The sequence below is a fragment of the Colletotrichum siamense genome, assembly GCF_013390195.1.
Source record: "Colletotrichum siamense strain Cg363 chromosome Unknown KSG_Cg363_contig02, whole genome shotgun sequence".
In the NCBI taxonomy this organism is placed as follows: Eukaryota; Fungi; Ascomycota; class Sordariomycetes; order Glomerellales; family Glomerellaceae; genus Colletotrichum; species Colletotrichum siamense.
In genome coordinates this window covers 5,231,333-5,252,990 of record NW_023501015.1, presented here as the reverse complement: position 1 = coordinate 5,252,990, position 21,658 = coordinate 5,231,333, and the positions used below count along the sequence as shown (strand labels likewise).

Here is a 21,658-nt window from a genome sequence, read left to right as displayed (position 1 = left end):
CCTCAATGCATCAACTCCCAAAGTTACGGTGATGCTTACCATAAACTTCCGATAACCATTTTCTGTTCTGGGTATCACCAATCGTTCTCCCTCAGATCCGAGCCGTACTTCTTCCATAATGTCTACCACGACCATTCAAACGATCTCTCCGTCAACCAACAAGGTTCTTTTCAACACTCCCAGTACGAGTCTCGAAGACGCGAAGGCCATCGCCAAATCTTCTCAGGATGCCTTCCAAAAGTTCAAGCTGCTGTCTCTGGCGGAGAGGAAGGAGATGGTGATGCGAGGCCTAAAGCTCATCCAAGAACGCAAGCATGACCTCGGACGCGAACTCAGTGAGCAAATGGGTCGCCCTATTGCGTACAGTCATAAGGAAATTGAGACGATGCAGAAGCGTGCCGACTACCTTCTCGACATCGCCGAAGAAGCCTTGCGTGATATACCCGGTCGTCCCGAGGCAGGGTTCAAGAGATGGATCAAGAAGGTCCCAGTTGGCCCGACTCTCGTGGTATTCGCATGGAACGTATGTCAATATTCTATGAACGGTCGGAAACTCCGGTGTAGTTGACCAAAACCCTTCCCAGTTCCCGTACCTCATCATCGTGAACGCGCTCGTTCCAGCACTCCTAGCTGGAAATACGGTCATCTTGAAGCCGTCGCCGCAAACACCTTTAGTCGGCACGCGAATCGCCGAGATATTTGCCGAAGCTGGTCTGCCTACGAACGTCCTCCAGGTAGTCCAGTCCGGAGATCCTGCCGTTCTCAACGAACTTGTGAGGATCCCCGAGATACAAGCGGTTAGCTTCACCGGCTCGACTGCGGGAGGGTTGGCTTTGCGTGAAGCCGCGGCCCGTCGCACGATACCTCTCAACCTTGAGCTTGGAGGGAATGATCCAGCATACGTGCGGTCCGACGCGGACTTGAAATATGTAGCGGCTCAGCTTGTGGATGGCGCTGTCTTCAATTCGGGTCAAAGTTGCTGCGCTGTGGAGCGGATTTACGTGCATAAAGACATCCATGATGCTTTTGTCCAAGAGCTGCAAGATGAGTTGAAGATGTAAGTCTGGTAGAGAATCTGACTGGTGCATCCCCGCTGACAAAACCCAGGTATAAACTCGGCGATCCGCTTGATGCATCAACTAACGTTGGACCCGTCATCTCACGAGCTGCCCAGAAGTCGATTGAACAACAAGTCGAAGATGCACTCACCAAGGGCGCCCGTGATGCCACGCCGTTCAATGCCACATTTCAGAACCCTTCCGCTGACGGCAACTATGTAATCCCGCGGATTCTCACAGGCGTCACACATGACATGATAATCGCGAAGGAGGAGACTTTTGGCCCAATCATCCCTGTGATATGTGTCCAGAACGACGATGAGGCAATTCAACTCATGAACGACACGGACTATGGCCTGACTGCCAGCGTTTGGACCACGGACATCCCTCGTGGAGAGGAGATGATTGAGAGTCTCGAGGCTGGCACCGTGTTTGTCAATCGTTGTGATTACCCCAATCCAGTAGGTTTTAAGTGCGTGAGATTGGAAACAAGGTGCTAATATGTGCTGCAGGATCTTGCTTGGACTGGTTGGAAAAAGTCGGGGCTTGGATGCACTTTGGGGCCGAAGGGGTTTGATTTCTTCGTCAAGTTGAAGAGCTATCATGTGAAGCAGCAGCAGGCTTAGAGGCTAGATGTAATATGTAGTTCTTCCATAGGTAGTATTCAGCTTTAGGCCTCTGTACCACTCAAATGACGAAACCTTATCCCAGCCCTAAGCCAAATCCTCAAGCTTCAATCAGCATCGTTGACGTTAACCCAGAAATTTGCAAGTATATGGGTCCTTGGTCATAAGAGATTCTCCCGATGGATAATTATGCGGCGATTTGCGGATAAGATAATGTTTGCATTAAGGCCACTGTGAATCAGGTATGCAAGGCACCATCAGCTGGGCCAACATTATGACCATGGTATCACTAACCATATGAGGCCTTGAGTGTTCGGCATCAATGCACAGCGCGGTCTCTTCTGAAAGAACGGAGATTCGGGACGACCGCGGTCCGGAACCCCCACGTCGGCGTCAGAGCCATCTGATAAGCAAACATATCTCAACACCCCAGTAGTCGGAGCTTTGATCGGGAAGCCGCCGATGGCGTTCGAAGAGCCCCGCGCAAGGGACATGGGCTCGGGTTTCCGCACATCCACCGGAAAGTAGTTTCGTCACGGCTGGCGACATTCAGATGCGATCAATCTGAAGGGCACAAGCTACATAAAGGCCTGATGAGAATGCTTTTTATCAGTGAGAGCTCATTAGACATCAATCCGCCAGAAGTAGCCCGAAACTCCGTTCTCTTTTCAGCCCTCAGCGTTTTCTAGTCCGACCTGCCCAGTCGTATAAGAATCATAGCATCATGTCAGGCAGACTCGAAGGGAAGAATATTGTAATTACGGGTGCCGCAGGGTGTGTCAAATTTCTCCCATCGTCTTTCTACTCCTGGTAAAACCAACTGACAAGTGCATGGCAGTGGCATTGGCCTCGAAGCCTCGATTCTCATGTACAAGGAGGGTGCTTCGGTTCTGATGACCGATATCAACCAGACAGTCTTGAATAAGGCACTAGCCCGTGTTAAGGAGCTCGTACCTAACGCCAAAGGACATCTTGAATCACTCATCGTTGACGTGTCGACGGAGTCCGAGGTAGAGAAAGCAGTTGCTCACTTGGATAGCTGGGGTGGCCTGGACGTCATCTTCAACAACGCAGGCATCATGCATCCGAGAGATGGTGACGCCGAAGAGTGTCCTGCCGACATCTGGGACAAGACGTTTGACATCAATGTTAAGGGAGTCTGGTACGGAAGCAAATACGCCGTCAGGTCTCTGCGTAAGCATGGCAAGAAGAAGGGCAGCATCATCAACACTGCCAGCATGGTGTCCATTGTCGGATCCGCAACTCCTCAAGTGGCATACACTGCCAGTAAGGGTGCTGTTATGGCTTTCACGAGAGAGATGGCAATTGTGCACGCTAGAGATGGTGAGTACCACGACCCCTGCACCGTGTGATGCTATCGCCAGCTAATGGTACTCCCATGTACAGGCTTCCGCTTTAATACCATTTGTCCAGCACCTCTGAAGTAAGCATTATTACATGAATACCTCAGCTGTTTGGTTGCTATTCTAACACGACATAGTACTCCGATGCTTCAGGACTTTCTGGGTGAGGACAAAGAAAAGCGATTCAGACGAGAGGTTCACTTCCCAACGGGCCGATTTGGGGAGGCTATCGAGCAAGCACAAGCTGCTGTTTTCCTGGCCAGCGACGAGAGTAGCTTTGTCAACGCTCATGACCTGGTTGTGGATGGTGGACTCACAAAGGCCTACGTGACACCCGATGGACCTCCCACCGACCCCCCTCGGAACTTGGGAAAGCAATAAGAGAGTTCGCCGTGGTCAGGTCCGTCATTTGTGCGATGGACACGTTGATGATAACACCAGCGAGCAAATCCAGAAAGCTTCAGCTCCGATACTAGCTCCTGGGGCTGAAGAGTCTGGATGTTACGGACGTATATGATGTAGTCTCGAATAGTAGGCTAATTCAAGGTGCGCTTGGTGTTCAAAGTAAGCGTTGAGATTAAGGTGAAGCTTTCCACGTGGATGAAATGAGGCTATGAGCGTTGATCGGTCGAGCCGACTTTATGCTGTCTTAAACTCAGCCCCGATCAACGCTAATTGACGTGGCACGCGCCGTTCGAAATTCCCGCCGTTGGGTCTCCCGACGAGCTTGAACTGGCCCTCAATTAGCCTAGCCGTGTGACATAGCGTGCCGGAAATCGCTCGAGGGCCAGACTCTCAATCTGCTTGTTGTCCTGGGGTGAACCCCTCTGCGGCATTATGGTGTCTCGAGAACACCGTGCTAAATTTCCCGTACACCGAGACTGGAGACTCGAAACCCGACGGGTAGTTGCATATATCACAGGCACTACTGACGCGTCAAGTGCGTGCACAACGCCGAGGATGGTCGGGTTGAACTAGACAGTGATCCAATTACTAATGCTGTGACCAAGGGCCAAATGTTGCCCGTGGATAGCACCCCTCCAAGGCCAATAGCAGCAATTCGTAGAGTGTGACACTCCAGTGCATCTTCTTGGCTTAATTCCCCTCTCTGATTCGGTTGATTTGCGAGTCAATATGGCTCGAAATGGGCTAGAAGAGTAAGCTGTGCCCCAGTGCTACGTCAAACCAATGATTCGAGGCTGGATGTTTACGTTCCTCGCTGTGGCTCGAAAATAAAGTGATGAGACATCCAATCAACGGCCCTGGTCAAGCGACTTTGCACCAATCCCCATGCAGCTGAAGGCGGGCATCCACTGGCATGCGTCTTACACACCACCTCAGGACGATTACATACTCACTGGCTCACGCACACTGGATGAAAAATAGGGACTTGTGAACGTGATGTCCGGGCGGAGTAAAAACCCTGAAGGCGGCAGTGTGGCATCTGTGATGAAGCGTCAGTCCTCACGTCTTTTGAGCGATCAGAGGACGGAATCTTGCCGTCCGGTCTGCGCGCAGGTGATAGTGTCTTGGAAAGGCCCACTTCAACACAGCCGGGCATATCCATGATGCATGCATGGGGAGTTCCAGGCTGGCCAGGCTGCAGCTTTTGCGTTTCTGTACGCTCATAGGGCGAACTGGTACGAGTCCTAAAAAGGAAGCCCAATACACCAGCGGAGTTCGACCCTCTCCGTTGGAGCATGGAAAGTTTCTGCGTCGCATGTTCTGGAAGCGGATGAAATGGCCATGTCTTACTATGAAATGTCAGCTGTCCTACGTCCTTGTGAAACGAAATGTCGCCCGAAAGGTTCGCCGGACTGGGTGCAATGTTAGCATTCAAGATAGAATGATGACTGGGCGAAGATAGTCTCTCGGTTCGTGATCCGGGGAGTCCACCCTTGCGTCTAACTCGAGGAACGAGGTGTGGTGTGTATGCCTTGCTTCCATCCCACCCCCTTGATGCAGGTCTTGATCTGCAGAGCCCATCTGCCATCACCCGCACGGCGCAGTCGGCTACACCCACAATCCTTCACTTCAGCCCGTCATCTTATAGCTCGAGACATGATGCCGATACTCCACTGTCGTGACATCGGTCCCTCTATCTTGGGACCTGGGTTACAGCAGCTCCATGGAAAACTCGACGTGCTAATCTGGGATGCACACGACCATCTACCCCAGCCGCGGCCAAAGTTTACTCAAGTGCATGATCACAAAGATCCATTTTACTGAGATGCATGCACCGCGCCTAACACTGTTTAGTACTTACGAGAGGGGGCTACACAACCTGACAAGGAAGTGAGGATGCATCTTGAATTACTGTATGGAAACTTCAACACCGGTCTATCTCATCCAGCCAACCATAGCATGATACGTTTTGGAAAAGGCGTGACCGAGTCACTTGTTACAGACACAATCGGCCCCCGATGGCCCGGTTCGTCCTACGATGCAACCCCTCAGGCAGTGAATTTGGTTCTTTTGAGCAGTGAAGGGGGTGAAGACATTTTACGAGCTACCTAGGTATCTGCCGCCGAAGGCGTTCGGACGATTAGCGGAAGGATTCCCCTCTGGCATGCAGCTAAAGTCGTGTTGCCACCTCAAATCGTTCTTCATATAATCTAGGGGATCTTGGGCACCCAATTGCACGGGTCCTCCCTTGATTCCCTACTCTACTCAGTACCCGTTCTTTCCTCTTCGGTGCGATTTCTCACCTCGCATTCTCACCTCACACAGACACTACTTAACGCATCTCATCCAGTATGAAAAGCATCACAGACGCTTACCCTGAGTACAGCCAGACTTCACGGCTAGATGAAGTGCGGGCGACCGAATATGGCTACCTCGACGAGCAGGGCCACCTCTATCTTGACTTCACCGGCGCTGGCCTGGCTGCGAAGTCCCAAGTTCGAGCACACGAGAAACGCTTAGGGCAAACACTCTTCGGCAATCCCCACTCAACAAACCCTACAAGCCAGTCTGCCACGCGACTGATCGAAGATGCCAGAGCTCGGGTGCTGGACTATCTCAACGCCTCGCCCAAAGAATACACCGCCATCTTCACTCCGAATGCAACCGGCGCCGCACGTCTCGTTGCAGAATCATACCCATTCAAGAGAGGGACAAAGCTGGTGTTGACGTCGGATAACCACAACTCCGTCAACGGCCTCCGAGAATACGCCGGCCGAAACCACGCGCGAACGGTCTACGTGCCGGTCCGAGCCCCGGAGCTGCGGGTCGACCCGTCGGACCTCATGTCAGCACTCAGCCGTCGCAAGGGAGGCCTTTTCTCGTGTGGATCGGCACGCACGCGGCGCAGTGGCTTGTTTGCCTATCCAGCTCAGAGCAACTTCAGTGGCGTTCGACACCCGCTCTCCTGGGTTCAGGTCGCACAGGAACAGGGATATGACGTACTACTGGATGCCGCGGCGTATTTGCCGACGTCCCGACTCAATCTATCAGATACTGGTGTCAAGCCAGAGTTTGTGATTGTCAGCTGGTACAAGCTGTTTGGGTACCCCACCGGCGTTGGCTGTCTCATCGTCCGACGCGATGCATTGGCTCGGCTGGCCAACTCGCGGCCTTGGTTTTCCGGCGGCACAATCACTGCTGCGACTGTTGGTGTTCCTTGGCACACCATTGCCCCTGACGAAGCGGGCTTTGAGGATGGCACCCTAAACTTCTTATCGATACCTGACGTTCAGGTTGGCTTGGATTGGTTGGATGATGTTGGGATGTTCCTCATCGACACAAGGGTCAGGTGCCTGACTGGATGGTGCCTTGATCAGCTGCACAGGATGGAGCACAGCGACGGCTCGCCAATGGCTAGGATATATGGACCAACAAACATGGAATCAAGAGGAGGCACCGTGTGCTTTAATTTCCTCGACATCTCTGGAAAAGTGGTTGATGAGAGACTCGTGGCAAAGGAGTCTGCAGCAGAGAAGATTTCACTCAGAACGGGATGCTTCTGCAATCCAGGGGCGGGTGAGACGGCGTTTGGTCTGGAAAAGGCAGCTTTGGTGTCCCTCAGCAAAGTTTACAGCAAGTCGTTGGACACATACATCCGGATGATCGCCCCCGTTGGTGCTGTCAGGATCTCGTTTGGCTTCATGTCAACCGCTGCGGACGTGGACCGTTTCATCAACTTTGCCCAAAGTACTTACCGGGATAGGCTTACGAGCATAGAAGGCCTTCCGCCTCATGAGCATTGTTGACGGAAAAGCTGGTATTTAAGCAAAAAGAAAGGATTCATCCGCTCAACAGCCGAAAGGCTTGGTCTCGCCCCAACCAACGAACCAACGCACCAACAAGTGTGATATGCCCCCCCTGCACACCGCGATCTCATGTTTGCCTGCCCCGTCCCGGGCCTTTCCAACGGGCGTAACCGCAAAGCCGCAAAATAGACCGCCTGGTCCCAACCAACGAACATGGGGCTTTTGTCAAAGCCTGCCCAGCCGAATAGAAGGCTTGTGTGTTCAGCGGCGCAACAACCCGTCTGGTCGAAAGCTCCGAGATGTATGCAAGCCACATATGCCGCCAGCCGAGTTCTCGACGCCTTTACTCACTCAAGACCAATAATCCAAGAGTTTTCCGTCACAGTTTCGCATGGCAAAGTTGTGCTCGTCACAGAGGGGCAGTGAGATTGATCACTTCGTTGGTGTGATATCGATCTCAACCAATCCCATCCCACCAGGCGTCACCCTGATTGGACAAACCGTTTTCCTATTTAGGTTTACCCTACGCCCGTTGCGGACATCGTCGGGATCGGCCATGAGAATACTTAATATAAGTCGAGATGCGTGGAAGTGCAACGGATCTTACAGGATGGGTGACATTGCACATGTGCATAAGCAGCCATTTGCCATCTATTCGGAGCATTCGATGCGGGCTGCCTTTAAAATGCAAGCGATTTCCATGGTTGACTGCTTTTTCCCCATCCCACTTTCATCTCATTTCCCACGCGTTTCTTGCGCAACCAAACTACCTTACGCACGATGAATCCCACCCAACCACCTTGGCGGTATGCCATTACTGCCCTGGCCGCGGCTGCGGTGTTCCCTTATATGCGGGAGACATGGCTGCAACTAATAGCCCGGGTTCTTCTTGCATCTCTAGCAGCGTGGTATTCTGCCGTCGTTGTGTACGCTATCTTCATCTACCCCTACTTTGTGTCGCCTCTAAGACACATCCCCGGTCCTAAGGTGAGTGCACTCGGTAGATGCTCCATGTCGGAGATCTTACACTCTCATAGGATCACTACTTTCTGCTCGGACAGACTGTGAACCAATTTCTATCCGGTGATCCTAGGGAGCCCTTCGTCTCTTGGATGAGGAACTGGCCCAAAGAACGTTTTATTCGCTACACTAGCTTCGGGAACTCGAATGCAATCCTCGTGACACAGCTAGATGCTTTTAAGGAAATCTTCCAAACCAAAGCAAACGCTTTCGTCAAGCCGGAGTTCAACAAAAGAATGATCACCCCTATCACCGGCGTTGGAATGGTCTTTACAGAAGGAGAGGAGTCAAGGTCACAGAGGAAGCTACTCTCCCGTGAGTATCTTTGCGAGATTTACTCCCGAGTGTGGTCGCATTAGACTCTAACCTTATGGTCTTGTAGCCCGATTCGCCATGACCAATATGAAGCAGACCATGCCATTATTTCGCAGCAAAGGAAAACAGTTCTGCCAATATCTTGACCAATTGGTGGACAGCCAGTGCGATGCTGTCAATAGTAAGAAGGATACCGGCCCCTCTACCAGCTTACCACAAGCATCACAGGCTAATTCTCAACCTGACAGTTTCTTTTGCGTGGTCCAAAGTAACTCTTGATGTTATTGTCAACTTCGCTCTTGGGTTCGACCTCGAGATCACCCTGAAGCCATCAGAGTTTCACGAGCTTTATCAGCAGGTCTTCGACCCTCCACCATTTGGAATGCTCCTCGTCGCCATATATGCCTTCTTTCCCGCCATCCGTTCATTCCCTTTGAAGGAAAATTACCGTTTCAAACATGCCAACGACAGAGTACGCGACAAGATACGCGAGATCATTCGGAACAGAGAAGCCGAATTGTCCGAGAAGTCGATCGACGCCGTCGAAAGCCCTGATCTACTCACCCACATGATTTTGGAATCTCGCGCTATGGGGGATCCTTGGTCAGAATCTAAGATACTCGAAAACGTTCTGAACTTCTTCGCGGCCGGGCACGAGTCCTCTGCCAGCTCCTTGACGTGGTTAACCCAGATGTTCGCGCAGCATCCCGAAGTTCAAGATAAGGCACGAAAGGAGATCATAGACCTGTTGGAACGTACACCGAATCCCAGTTATATGGACCTTCAAAATCTTCCGTACCTGGATAACGTCCTCGAAGAGAACCTGCGACTGTTTGCTCCCGGAATTTCGGCAGCTCGAGAATCGATTCAAGATGTTGAAATCTGTGGGACAGTTTTTCCAAAGGGCACTTCTTTCATGATGATGCCGACCATTATCAACCTGAATCCCACCATCTGGGGTGAAGATGTCAACGAGTTCAAACCTGAGCGATGGGACAATCTGACTGGCACAGCTGCGGACCCACATGCGATGTCGACATTCTTGTACGGACCACGATCCTGCATTGGCAGGGTATTTGCATTGTTGGAGATGAAGATGCTTTTGATCGAAGTTCTTCCAAAATTTCGGTTTGAGATGGCTGTCGATCTCAAGGACATTGTCTTGGTCAACCCCAGCCCTGCTTTACGTGTCCATGAGGGGCTGCAGATGCGTGTAAGTAGAGTTTAGTGCGTGGGAAATGCAATGCAAGATATGGTTTTTGTAGGCCTCAGCATGAAGTTGGTTGTGGGAAAGACGGGTTGGTGTTACTTGGTTGGGGATCTTTGGTATCTACTATAAAAGCTGCGTTTTTACAGTTTATTTCTTGCAAATCGCCACGATTGCTTTCATTGTGACCCCGACACATGTTTGCCCGTTTCTGTTTAGAGACACAATGGCATCTTTTAGTATCAAGGGCACCATCTCCATTGCTTTCGTCTTTTCTTCGTCGGTCCAATCCTTGAATACAGCGGGACCAAACATCTGGACGATTGATGACGAGACCTCCTCCAAACTCTCTGCGCCCCAATGCACAACCATTTCCTGAAGGTCAACCTGTTCAAACCCACCAGATCTCAAGACTTGTTCCGTATGAGACGGTTTGAACCACTCGGGTTTGATAGGCACACTAAAGGGCTCCTCTTCAGGACGTATCTCGCGCTGAAGCTTCCAGAGGACTGGAAGGTATCCGAGCTCCTCCCAATTGGTCACCACAGCAATCCCACCAGGCTTCAGCGTGCGCCAAATCTCAGAGGCGCCCTTCTTTGCGTCATCAAAAAACAAGAATCCTAGGTTGGTGACTGAGTGGGTGAAGGACTCATCGGGGAAGTCCAAGTCTTCGCCCGGCATGACACCTGTTCGTACATTGTCGTAATCCGGGAACCTAGCTTCCACGAGCTCAACCATCTTGGATGCGCCATCGACAGCGTGAACTACAGGCCCTTTCCCATTTTTGAACTTCTGCATTATAACATCGGTGACAATACCAGTGCCGCATGCGTTATCGAGAACCACGGAGTCATTGTCGATATCGAGTAACGGGACGAGCCTCTCAGCGAGCTCTCTCGTGCAGCCACCAGTGCTCTTCTCATAGGACTCGGCTACCGCGTTGAAGTGGTCCAAGGGCGTTTTGTTATCGTCCGCCATCTTCGGAAATGAAAACGGCTGGATAAGTCAAGGAAGGCGTGGAAATCGTGGATGAAAATAAGCCGAAGGACCTCAAGACCATGGATGATGAAGCTGAGGGTTGCCTGTAGCTGAATAAGAACGTCGTCGTCATTATAAGTTGTCGCACGGAACATTTTTGGAGACTTCATGCACGCCGAAGAGGGGCCCGGGGGTGAACCTTGATGGCACACCACCCACGCAGACGCATGTCAGATTAGACGACGTGGCATACCTTGACAAGAAAGAAACAGATTCGTCATATTGTTTGATATCTGTTCTGGGGAAATATGCATTCGTGATGGCGGCGGTTTCCTGCCGCTCTTTAGCTCTCGCGGTTCGGCGGGACTCCGCCGACGCCATGAATGCGGGTTCCGCCGCCGGCTTACAACCGTGCACTAAGGCACCGGTGCCCACACGGACTCTCTCGTCGGGGATCGGATATCCATTCCTGCGAGCGGATGCACACATGGTATCATGAGATGGTCGATGTGTAAGTATGTTGATCTGAGAGCTCCGCGTATAGTAGGTCTGTGGCGGCTGTTTACTTATGTTCAGCTCTTGGTCTTAGTTGCCTCGTTGATGGTACAGGATAGAAATCAACGAGAGAACGTATCCAAATATTTCCCTTCAAGTGATTGACTGTTATCTATTCGCAAACCGTGATCTAGATAATAGTGCCGCGAATTATTGTTTTAATCAAAGGATGATTAATCAAGAATCCTTTAATTATGAGGCGGAAACCCGCCCAGCTTGGAACAAATGGCACGAGAGTATTAAAATAACACAAACGCACATAAAACTCACTTTCAGAAGGTCAAAATTTTGATTCATCTTGATTAAATATCACCTCGAGGCTTTCTTCCACCAACAGCCTCGTCTGTCACAGAGCCACCTCAAATCCCTTACCGTTGACAACATTCTTATCACATCCATCTTAAGAATCCACTCAGGTACAAGAATAAAACAGCCTCTCAAGTACAAAAATGCCTAGCGTTATTGAATTTCTACAGTCTCAGCTCTTCACCGAGGTCCCAGTACCTACAAAGAAATTTACCGGCCAAACTATCATCGTCACCGGTTCCAACACCGGCCTAGGCCTTGAAGCCGCACGTCACTTCATCCTGCTCGAAGCAGCCAAAGTCATTCTCGCAGTGCGAAGCATACCAAAGGGCAAGGAAGCTTTAACCCGCCTAGAGGAATCAACGGGGACAAAAGGAGTCGTGGAAGTCTGGGAGCTAGACCTGAGCTCTTACGCGAGTGTCCAGACTTTCGCCAAGCATGCCCGCAGTCTTGAGCGCCTGGATGTCTTGGTCAACAACGCCGGCATCATGACTTATGACTTCATACTAGCAGAAAAGGATGACAGCCTCATCACAGTCAATGCTGTGAGCCCGCTTCTCCTCAGCATTCTGCTATTGCCTAAGATGAGGGAAACGTCCTTGAGATATGACAAGGAAACTGTCGTCACCTTCGTTGGATCACTCGGCCATGCCAGGGTTGACTTCATCGAGAGCAAGAGTGAACACATCTTCAAAGACTTGGCTGTGGAGAGAGTCGCTCGTATGACTGAGAGGTAAACTGTTCCTGCCACGCAGATCGGCGAATTCAGTAAACTGAAGGACTTTAGGTACAACATCTCCAAGGTCATCCAGCTTCAGCTCGCCAGAGAGCTCGCGAAAAACCTCACCAAGTCAGAGAAGTTGGGCAACATCGTTGTTTCAGTGGTAAACCCAGGATTATCTGACACGGAAGTCACTCGGAATCTCGGCTGGCTTCAGGGGAAAATTGTCAAAGTTGTGCTTAGCTTGGTGGGAAGAGCACCAGAGGAAGCTAGCCGTACACTTGTTCTGGCTGCTGAAGGCGGACCAGAAACGCATGGACAGTACCTTGATGACGGCAAAGTAGGCAGGTACGTGATAAGGGCTCAGATCACCTTCTGAAAAATCACTGCTGGGTTCTCAACTAACTGCCAGAACACAGACCGTCGGAGTTCATTACGAGTGATGAAGGAATCAAGGTTCAAAAGCGGCTATGGGAAGAATTACTTGAGAAGTTGGCAGCTATTGCCCCCGGCATCGTGGATTCGCTTTGAGTGAACATAGAGCGCCATTCAACGGTGACATTGGTTGCCGTACGCAACATTGTATGATATCTGGCTTAGAATAGACGCTAACAAGCAACTGTGCCTTATGTTTATCCCAAATGCGCGACAGCATGCGTACCAACCGGTGCATGGGAACCTCCCACCCAAGCGTTCCAGTTGTTGATACCTTCTGTGCACTCTTCGGTGATAGGCCGGCCATGAACCTGGGCGACAACGTCTGCTCCTCTATGAATGGTCACGACGACTTCGCCTAGTCTACCGTTGAAGGGTGCGCTGCCGTGGTAGACACCAACGCCGCCGTTCGGTACTCCATCGTCATCCCATGACGCCTCTTGCGGTACACCACCGATGCTCACTGTCACCGAAGCGGGCCCGGTGAGCAGTGCGGAGAACACGACTTTGTCCTCCATGATCTCCGACGGATGATGCAACTCCTGGCCGTGACTCGGTGCGTTGCCTGTGGTACCTCCACAGTCGCCAGCGTGGCCGGGGTGTATGCGGTACCATGTCACTACCCCCTCCCGGTTGATGATGGCATGACCGTTCTTGTACAAGTCGATCAGGAAAGGGAGCAGAAGCCGCCAGCCGTCGTGAGGCATATCTCTGACGTAGTTGAATGGCGCCTTGCCGTACTCGAAAGCGCCAAACTGCTTCTCGTGGAGGGGTCCGATGTAATGGGACTCGCCGAAGTCGTTCCACGAGATCTGCCATCGTTATTAGAATAGGTACTACCTTTCGCTGTCCCAAGGATACTCACAATCTGCACATATTCAGGTCTTATTTGAAGAATCTCGTTCCAGCGGTCATTCCACAGATCATCGCCCTTCCAAGCCCAGTTCTTGTTCCAGGTCGGGAGGTTGGTGTAGAACCACGGCGAAACAGCAACCATGTACGGTCTGTTGCCCAAAAAGTGACGGTAGGAAGCATCCAAGCCGGGATCCATCTTGCGGGTGTTGCCGTGCGGCCATGCCGCCCAACTGAAAAGGCCATCGGTGACACCAGTGTTCACGGCGTTCTCGGCCCCGATCGACGAGAACGAGGGCATGAAGAAACATCCGGTCGCGGCCTTGATGTCATGCCAGTCGGCAGCGTGACCGGTTCCCTCGAAGGTGGAAACAACTGGCTGCCATCCGCGCTTGAAGTACGCAGGAGAAGGTCCAAACTTTGGTGGACGTTAGCATGTGGCATGAGAGCGCTTTATTGAAATGCACTCACCCGATTCAGCAACTCAATGACTCTCTCTTTGGGCCAAGCTCCAGCTCCCTCATAGTCGAACGACAGGAGCAGCTTGAATCCAGTCTGCTCAGCCGCGAAGAAAAACTCAGGGAGCTTCACAATCGCCTCTTCGTGGATACCAAAATTGACAACGAAGCCATCGATATGCGCCTCTTGGGCCAGGCCGATGTCGACCTTGTACTCATCCACAGTGTACTCGCAGGTGTTACTCAACTGCTGCTGTGTCAGCAAAAGCCCTTCAAAGTTCCAATCGCAGAAAGTCTGCTCACCATGAAATGCGCAAACACGGCCCGCTCGAACTCTTGAGGCGGCCCCTGCTGATACGGCGGCCGGCTGTCCGTCGGCACCGGAGGCGGTGGCGCCGGTCGGGGCTCGTCGTCGTCGCCGGTGATGGCCGCGATCTCCGCCTCGATCTTCCTCTTCGCCTTGTCGAAAAATGCCTTCATCGTCGCGTGTGTTCGGGAGAGGAGAAGTTGCCCGCGCCGAGCCGTGACGCGCGCTGCGTTTGACCGCTCCAATTAAATTGACACGTGGAATGGCGAAGCCTCAATCTTGGCCACCGGAGAGGGTCGTTTGTAGCCCCATCTGTACGTAACCGAGCCTTAGCACGCATCCCGTCTTATCCGGTCTCTTGGAGGCCTCGTTGCCATTCACCATCTCGGAAAATTCGCTGGATAGCAATAGAGAAGCTCTTGGTGTTTTCCGCGGGCCTATCTAGTTCGATGTCTCGAAGCTTAGAGACATGGAAGTGTGTGTTCAGGGCGCGAGTCATTAGGGAGGGTGCGCTGAGCCTGTCGTTCGCTGGCTGGCCACATGGATTTTACGTCATTTTTTAGGCTCTGCAACACGGACGAAGAGAGGGTGCCGAACACTACAAGGGTGCTGATTCAATTGCTCTAGGCTTGCGTGTGCCCATCGGGCAGGTCCCCGATTTAGTTTGAGGAAGATAAGAACATGTGGACGCGAGATTAACATGTAAAAACTAGAAATCCGAGAGCGAAAGCAAGTGAATAAGGTAAAATAGGCTAAAGGGCATTAGAGTGTAGGTGAAAGCAACATTTGTGGGATGGGAGATAGACGTTCTCTGAACGGGAGGGCACTATCCTCAGAGATAGAGAGAGATCTAGCTAGGTAGCAACCTCGACAGAAAAATACAGGAGGACAGCAAAAAGATGTCCTCGGAGAGGCTCGAACTCTCGACCTTTGGATATCTCTGCCTTCAGACAGAGTCATATTGAAGTAATATGAGACCAACGCTCTACCGACTGAGCCACGAAGACTTCAGCCACTGTGGGGCTTGGCTGATCGCGAGGTGGAGTTGACTAACCGGCCAGCGGACCGGAAAGCTCTGTGCTCATTCCCGGCATCCCACGGGAATTGGACCAGGCGTTTCCCGTGGTGTTTCGCGTTGTACACCATCACGAGCTCTAGGAGCCTCGGGACATTAAACGGTGTTGTTCTGCATTTTGCACTCGCTCTCACACTCACACGCGCTTGGCATTGGCATGGCATCAAGGTGAGCGCATCTATAATTATGTTCATTATCTGTGTATGTTCGTAATCATATCGTCATAGGGGTATTTCAAGCTTGCGGGAATCTCGTAACATCGGCCGGTGCCGACGATATCACAACCACCGTTGTCGTGACAGTTCCGTCCGGCCTTTGGTCCTTCACTATCCGGAACTTCTCATCATCCGTCACTGCCGACGGGTTCGTGTCTGGCGTCCATGTGTGTACACTTCTTGTAACATTGATCTCAAATTCTCGCTCGACCATGATCACCTCTGGGATCTGAATCTCCGTGTCCCAGTCTCTTGCCGCTTCTGGGTCGTGGCTGATACTCCATAACTTCTTGCGTGGAGTGAAGGATGTTGGCGATGTCGGGGCGTGAGAGGAAAGCGTACTTGCGTCGCTCGGATGCGGCAAGAGATGGTCGATCAGAGGCTGCATCGCTGGGATGCACACAGCGATGATGACCACGTCGGCTTCAAGACTCGTCCAGATGACCAGGTCAGCGGAGTCGTCTGTGAAAGAGCGTCAGCAAAGTCTTTCTTAAACAATCGACGTTAGTATCACTCACAGGTAAAATCAGGGCTACCTAATGACTTTAATCTCGTGCATTTAAATATTGCAGTTATCAAAGCACTGAGAAAAACATGGTTAGCAAACTGGATATTTCTTGCAGACTCATTCAAAAACCACTTACACAGCGCCCAGCACTATCGATATCAATACTCCTAAAAGTTTCCTTCTGGCGAAATGAAGCTTGCGTATCGAGAAAGCCACATAAACTGCGAGATATGCATTTGTTGCCGCAGATATCGCTGAGAGGCCGCCAGGTTAGCGATGTCTCCATATGAAATAAGCTTCTTACTTACCACTTGTTGATATTGAATATTCCACGGCCATATCTGGTCCTAGACAAGCTTTCGTCATGAATGACATCTCAGCTTGTGACGGTGAACATTGTGTGTATAATCCCAGGACGTTTCCAAGCAGGCCTAGTGAGCAAAATGCAACAAGAGCCCACAGGAATAAGCGTTGTCCCCTCTTAGGTTGAAGGAGTCGGTTCATGAGAGCGACCACGGCGATTTTCGGCAGTATCAGAGCAAAAATGCCGAAGGAGAAGGCCATGACGGTCCAGTGCAAAATCTCCTCCTTCTGATGGTCGCTCAGCGATGCGACGTGCCTCCCGTGGCCAATCGCAACGGCCTTTAATGTCGTCGCTGTCGATGTCCATCCCGATATCTGTGATACTCAGCCAAAAATGTCCGATAACACGAAGACGAGCATTCATACCACCGCAGCCAGAAGAATTCCGTCGTCAAAGTGCACTTTCTTTTGGATCCATCCCCTCACGAACAGCCGCGACAGAGCAAACATCGTCGAGATCGCCGTCGCGGGCACGACGGACGCGACGATCACGCCGCCTATGCTGTGCGTGTCGACATCCTCGGCCGAGTCGGCGTAATCACGCGGCGGTAGCGGTAGCGGAGGTATCGAGGCACTGGTCAATGCTTTGTAAAGCAGGTGCATCGTGCGTGCGGACGCAGAAGAACGATCATTGAAGATGTTGTTGTAACATGGCCCGATACGGTCGATTGCGGGTTTGGTTTGTGTTTGGCGGTTTTTCGTTACGTGCGAAAAGAGATGCAACGTCGGAGATGAGGAGACGGCGGTCGTAAGCAGAAGATGAGGGGGAAGGACGACCATTATCCTCTTAGATTACGCCACTCAGTGCGGAGGGCAAAATGACAAGATGAAACCTCAAAACTTTGTTCTAGAAGGGCTCGAGTGTCGAGGTCACCGAGGTTGTGGACGCTAGAGGCTTAGCGACAGTCAGAGAGTGAGTCTATTCCTCTCCATCTGATTTCCTGTTTGGCTCAAAGGAAACCTTGTTTGCGTTGCAGCTGATTTACGTGCCAAGGGTATGGTTCCCTTGTCGCGCTCTCGACGACCGGAGCATCTGAGCCTGTGAAGGAAAGTAAAGGTCTGGGTTGTGGACGAAAACGGCATTTCCACGTGCGATTTGCTCATTCGGGTATTCCTGTCCCAGTTATCCGGGACTGATCTTCAGCACTAAAATCGGTTCCGGACGCCACAGGGGAGATGAAAGGAAGCGAACACTTCACTGAGGCTATTTCGTAATTGTAAGTCTGTCAACACGGAGCGGTGTTTCCTTCCGACCTAGTGCTAGCAATATGTCCGGTCGAGCCGGTCGAGCCGGTTCTGCGACATCGCGTTAAGCCGGTAGAAGCGAGAACGTCGGTCTCCGAAACGGTCTTCAATGATTACTTTGCAGGGCTGGCGAGGATCTCGTTGAAGAACCAGAAAGCCTCGCATTGTTCGACAGGCGACTTTTGCAACTAGTAATTCCAACGAGATGCGGGCGCATGGGAGGCTTGACAGCCGTCCTTCCGGTTCGAAGGATGCCTAATTTGAAGCCACGAATCCTACTTCTCGACTTCAGAAGGACGTGCGACGGGCGTTGCTACGAGTGATGGCGTTGTCTGTAAGGATATTGATTTCTATGCCTTGTCACATGACACCATTCTCAAACCAGCAGCATTGATTGATGATCTGATCATTGCCTACCGCACTAGTTACGACGAATAGAGTTGAAGCGCACAAATCAGAATATTGCGAAGTATACAAAAAGATGAATTCCTCATACGAGCTACAGAATTTGACTCAAGAAACTAGAATGCGCTCACCGCTACGCCTTGTAGTCCAGTCGTGTCGACCTTTGTAAATTCTTGCAGACCATGTCACCGTCCCGCATTCTGCACCTCGTATCTGACTCTTCATTGCTGACTCTGCCCACAAAGGGCTTGTTTTCCTTGTGTGCATTTTACGCAACCGGGCAAGCTATTAATAAGAATAGCGCCCACCGATCCGCCCTACACCGTTGGCTGGCTTAGTAGTCTCTGTCCATCGGAGAGAGATCCGCCCGACTTAACTGGTCGTCGTCATCCAGGGCTTGTGGCTTTCCTGTTCGGATTGTCTTCCACTCACGTCGTTTTTTTTTTTTTCTTCGCATCAAAATTCTTGGTTACAAACAGTCAATGTGTCCAATCTTCGGGGCAAAAGTCCGACATAGAACATCAACGGTTCTTGAACAGCTGATGTCGGCGTACCTCGGCCCACTCCTCCGATGCCGGCCGGGATGGCAGCGGTAGATTAACGGGTCCTCCGAGTGCACTAACAATGGTTACTTGCCTGATAAAATGTGTCATCCGAGGCTGCAGGAAAGTCCCGATAGTGCTACGACCACTGTAGGGAGAATCTCTCCACCGTCTCCGCACTTGATAATGGTAGCGTGCCCGCGGGGAGATGGGCGCATTGAGCACTGTTACCCCCCTTATCAGCCAGATTAAACGCTGCTGACACATTCCCCCGGACTCCACGATATCGGATCAGAGGTGACTCGCAGCCGTTGATTCTCGCTCAAAGGCACGCGATATCTGACTTTCTCCACATTGGAGATCTGATCGGGAGACCTTACCTTGCTGCTGGCTGGAACTTTCACCCTGCATTTCACAATGAGCAGCCAGAGGGCCAGCACACACACGGCAAAGCGCCCGCGGCTCGGCGAGCGAACGATGTTGGCATGTATCGGCTGCAAGCAAAAGAAACTGAAGGTTCATCAACCTAAGCTGCACCCTGTTTCCTTAGGTTCTTCTAACATTCGTAGTGCGATGGACAAAGCCCCAAGTGCCAGAACTGCGTCAGAACAGGAAGAGGTAAGACCCTCAAAGAGACCTCGATGGCACATGAGCAGGTTCGGCTGACTGTCACAAAGACTGCCTAGTCGAAGATCCAGGGACCGGCTTACACCGCCCGCGCGACTACATGAAGTCCCTTGAGGCCCGTGTAGCTTATCTGGAAGGTCTCTTGCAACAGGTCCGGCCCGAAGTGGCTCTCGACCACTTCGGTTCCAACGAGGGTCACGATGCCGATCACTCGGCCCCGCCCCCTACAGGCTCGACAAGTCAACCTATGCCTATCATGCACATGCCAACCGCTTTCCCAGCCCTACCTGAGCAGTCTTCTTTCGAGGACGTGGACTTCTCCCGAGCACTGCGTGCACCCTCAATAGATGCTGATGATCACCATGTCGACATGCTCTCCTCGGAAGTTGCTTTGCTCTGTCTCAGCGCCGCTGGCAGGGAGCCTCATTACTTCGGGCCATCTTCCGCGGTCTCTTTCTCGCGAATTGTGAGCGCGACCATGGGTCTTGCAAGTAGAGGTGGTAGTTCACAACATAGCCATGCGGGTCGTGCAAAAGGGCCTGGCTCTGAGGTGCCTCGCGAAGTTCCGTTGCGGCTGCCGTCGCCCACCTTAAGAGCCAATCTTTCTCAGGCTTACTTCAACAATATTCACCCTCAATACCCCTTTCTTCACAAGCCAACGTTCCAAATTTGGGAAGAGAGCTGCTTGAAAGCGAGTCTTGAAGGTGATCTCAGTAGCGTCAGCGGCGTTTCTTTGTTTTTCGTATTGATGGTAAGCTTTTCATCAACACTTCGATTCCTCCTATGCTTACATCAACACTAGGTTTATGCGATTGGTTCTCTTGTACTCGGCCAGAGTCATTACGATGCTGCCGAAGCTTACTATTCGATGGCGCTAGACCACATTGCAGCTGTTTTAGATCTCGATAGCCTCGAGTCAATACAGGCTATCCTGTCTTGTGCGGTTTACTCCATCAGGTCGCCAGTTGGCGTCAGCTTATGGTTCGTGAATGGTCAGAGTCTCCTCCCCTTTGCTTGAAGCTGACTGGCTGTCACCATAGGAAGGTTTCTGGTATGGCTATCCGCCATTGCATTGAGCTTGGGTATCATCGAAGTGCAGAGAAGTATCATAAAAACACGGACGCTCTTACGAAGGAAATGTCCAAGAGATGCTTCTGGGTGGCCTATGATATCGACAGAGTTGTGGCTTTCACCCTTGGTCGGCCAGTTGGTATTCCTGATGACTCTATTGATGTCGAGGTAAGCCGTACATACCAGAAGCTTAAATATGTATCACAAAGTCTGACAAAGCACTTCCCTAGCTGCCACTTGACATGGACGACGAAAACATTACATCGGGAGGTCTGATGGCCAACCCCCGTACAAACCCGACTGGTCCGCCAACACTAATGACGGGCTTCGTTCATGCCATTAAGCTTCGACGATTGTGGACAAAGATTAGCGACAATCTTTATCCACCGTCGATACGGCGCTGCGGAAATCATTGTGGTCAGAGGGCAACCGTCGAAAGCCTTCGCCAAGAGTTAGATGAATGGCGCGTCAACACACCCGACCAACTAGACTACTCGGTGTCTCATCCGCTATCTGTCTTCACGTCAAGATCGTGGTTTCAGCTGGCTTATGATCACTCCATCCTGCTTCTGTATCGACACTACATGATGGCACTTCCGGGTAGCCATACCCCTGCTAACTGCAACGACTCAACCAATGTTAATGATATCGAGGCAACTGAGAGGGCGTTAGAAGAGTGTGCGGTTCGTGCACGAGAGATGTGTCTTCTCTATCGCCGGGTGTACCAAAGCTCTTCCGTTCAGTTCACCTGGGGAAGCCTTCATATTCTGTTTCTCGGTGGACTCACATATCTCTACTGCCTCTGGAGGTCGAAACGCGTCCGAGACTCTATTCGACAGGCCGATGTTGTGACGACCTGTATGGCTTGTACGACTGTTCTGATCATCATCGCCGAACGGTGGAATTTGGCGACATCTTACCGCGATATCTTCGAGACATTGTCACAACGAACAATCACCATGGTCTGCAACGACGGGCATAAACCAGGACCCACATCACTACCAGCGATCGGCCCGGGGCCAAGCATGGACAGTCATGTTCCAATGAGTGGCACCAGTCCCTCTGGCATGCAAGACTGGATCAATGACTTAGATCCCATGGCTATACCTCAAGAGTCGGAGTGGTTGGTACAACAGCTTAACTTACTACAAGGGGTAAGAGAATTCTAAAGAAGAGATTCGGATCAGTCATCCG

At 51.5% G+C, this 21,658-nt stretch overlaps 9 protein-coding genes across 9 annotated transcripts; 6 read left to right on the top strand and 3 right to left on the bottom strand.

Annotated features, from left to right (window-relative positions):
* Positions 1–118: 118 nt before the first annotated feature.
* On the top strand, positions 119–1,684 carry aldA-0 (Lactaldehyde dehydrogenase; the record flags this gene model as incomplete). Its single annotated transcript, XM_036635214.1, has 4 exons — positions 119–523; positions 585–1,057; positions 1,108–1,519; positions 1,571–1,684. 4 exons carry the CDS (start codon positions 119–121, stop codon positions 1,682–1,684), a joined length of 1,404 nt encoding a protein of 467 aa, XP_036500702.1.
* Positions 1,685–2,408: 724 nt separating this feature from the next.
* On the top strand, positions 2,409–3,429 carry yxbG-0 (putative oxidoreductase YxbG; the record flags this gene model as incomplete). The annotated part of the gene is made up of 4 exons (XM_036635213.1): positions 2,409–2,458; positions 2,523–3,028; positions 3,092–3,128; positions 3,186–3,429. 4 exons carry the CDS (start codon positions 2,409–2,411, stop codon positions 3,427–3,429), a joined length of 837 nt encoding a protein of 278 aa, XP_036500701.1.
* Positions 3,430–5,804: 2,375 nt separating this feature from the next.
* FLACCA (Molybdenum cofactor sulfurase) lies at positions 5,805–7,259 on the top strand (the record flags this gene model as incomplete). Its single annotated transcript, XM_036635212.1, has 1 exon — positions 5,805–7,259. The coding sequence occupies one exon, from the start codon at positions 5,805–5,807 to the stop codon at positions 7,257–7,259; it is 1,455 nt and encodes a 484-aa protein (XP_036500696.1).
* Positions 7,260–8,763: 1,504 nt separating this feature from the next.
* On the top strand, positions 8,764–9,822 carry CGCS363_v003362 (Cytochrome P450 monooxygenase FUM15; the record flags this gene model as incomplete). The annotated part of the gene is made up of 1 exon (XM_036635211.1): positions 8,764–9,822. The coding sequence occupies one exon, from the start codon at positions 8,764–8,766 to the stop codon at positions 9,820–9,822; it is 1,059 nt and encodes a 352-aa protein (XP_036500695.1).
* A 129-nt stretch (positions 9,823–9,951) lies between these two features.
* On the bottom strand, positions 9,952–10,779 carry tpcH-0 (Methyltransferase tpcH; the record flags this gene model as incomplete). The annotated part of the gene is made up of 1 exon (XM_036635210.1): positions 9,952–10,779. The coding sequence occupies one exon, from the start codon at positions 10,777–10,779 to the stop codon at positions 9,952–9,954; it is 828 nt and encodes a 275-aa protein (XP_036500698.1).
* A 1,004-nt stretch (positions 10,780–11,783) lies between these two features.
* Positions 11,784–12,892, top strand: atnD-1 (Short chain dehydrogenase atnD; the record flags this gene model as incomplete). The annotated part of the gene is made up of 3 exons (XM_036635209.1): positions 11,784–12,373; positions 12,428–12,709; positions 12,781–12,892. The coding sequence occupies 3 exons, from the start codon at positions 11,784–11,786 to the stop codon at positions 12,890–12,892; spliced, it is 984 nt and encodes a 327-aa protein (XP_036500697.1).
* A 101-nt stretch (positions 12,893–12,993) lies between these two features.
* On the bottom strand, positions 12,994–14,586 carry Mutanase-3 (Mutanase; the record flags this gene model as incomplete). The annotated part of the gene is made up of 4 exons (XM_036635208.1): positions 12,994–13,608; positions 13,662–14,066; positions 14,120–14,353; positions 14,410–14,586. The coding sequence occupies 4 exons, from the start codon at positions 14,584–14,586 to the stop codon at positions 12,994–12,996; spliced, it is 1,431 nt and encodes a 476-aa protein (XP_036499599.1).
* A 1,136-nt stretch (positions 14,587–15,722) lies between these two features.
* On the bottom strand, positions 15,723–17,177 carry CGCS363_v003358 (uncharacterized protein; the record flags this gene model as incomplete). The annotated part of the gene is made up of 5 exons (XM_036635207.1): positions 15,723–16,165; positions 16,222–16,286; positions 16,348–16,465; positions 16,520–16,889; positions 16,941–17,177. 5 exons carry the CDS (start codon positions 17,175–17,177, stop codon positions 15,723–15,725), a joined length of 1,233 nt encoding a protein of 410 aa, XP_036500825.1.
* Positions 17,178–19,183: 2,006 nt separating this feature from the next.
* Positions 19,184–21,633, top strand: uaY-6 (Positive regulator of purine utilization; the record flags this gene model as incomplete). The annotated part of the gene is made up of 6 exons (XM_036635206.1): positions 19,184–19,282; positions 19,336–19,384; positions 19,444–20,144; positions 20,196–20,374; positions 20,434–20,632; positions 20,695–21,633. The coding sequence occupies 6 exons, from the start codon at positions 19,184–19,186 to the stop codon at positions 21,631–21,633; spliced, it is 2,166 nt and encodes a 721-aa protein (XP_036499596.1).
* Between the last annotated feature and the right edge of the window lie 25 nt (positions 21,634–21,658).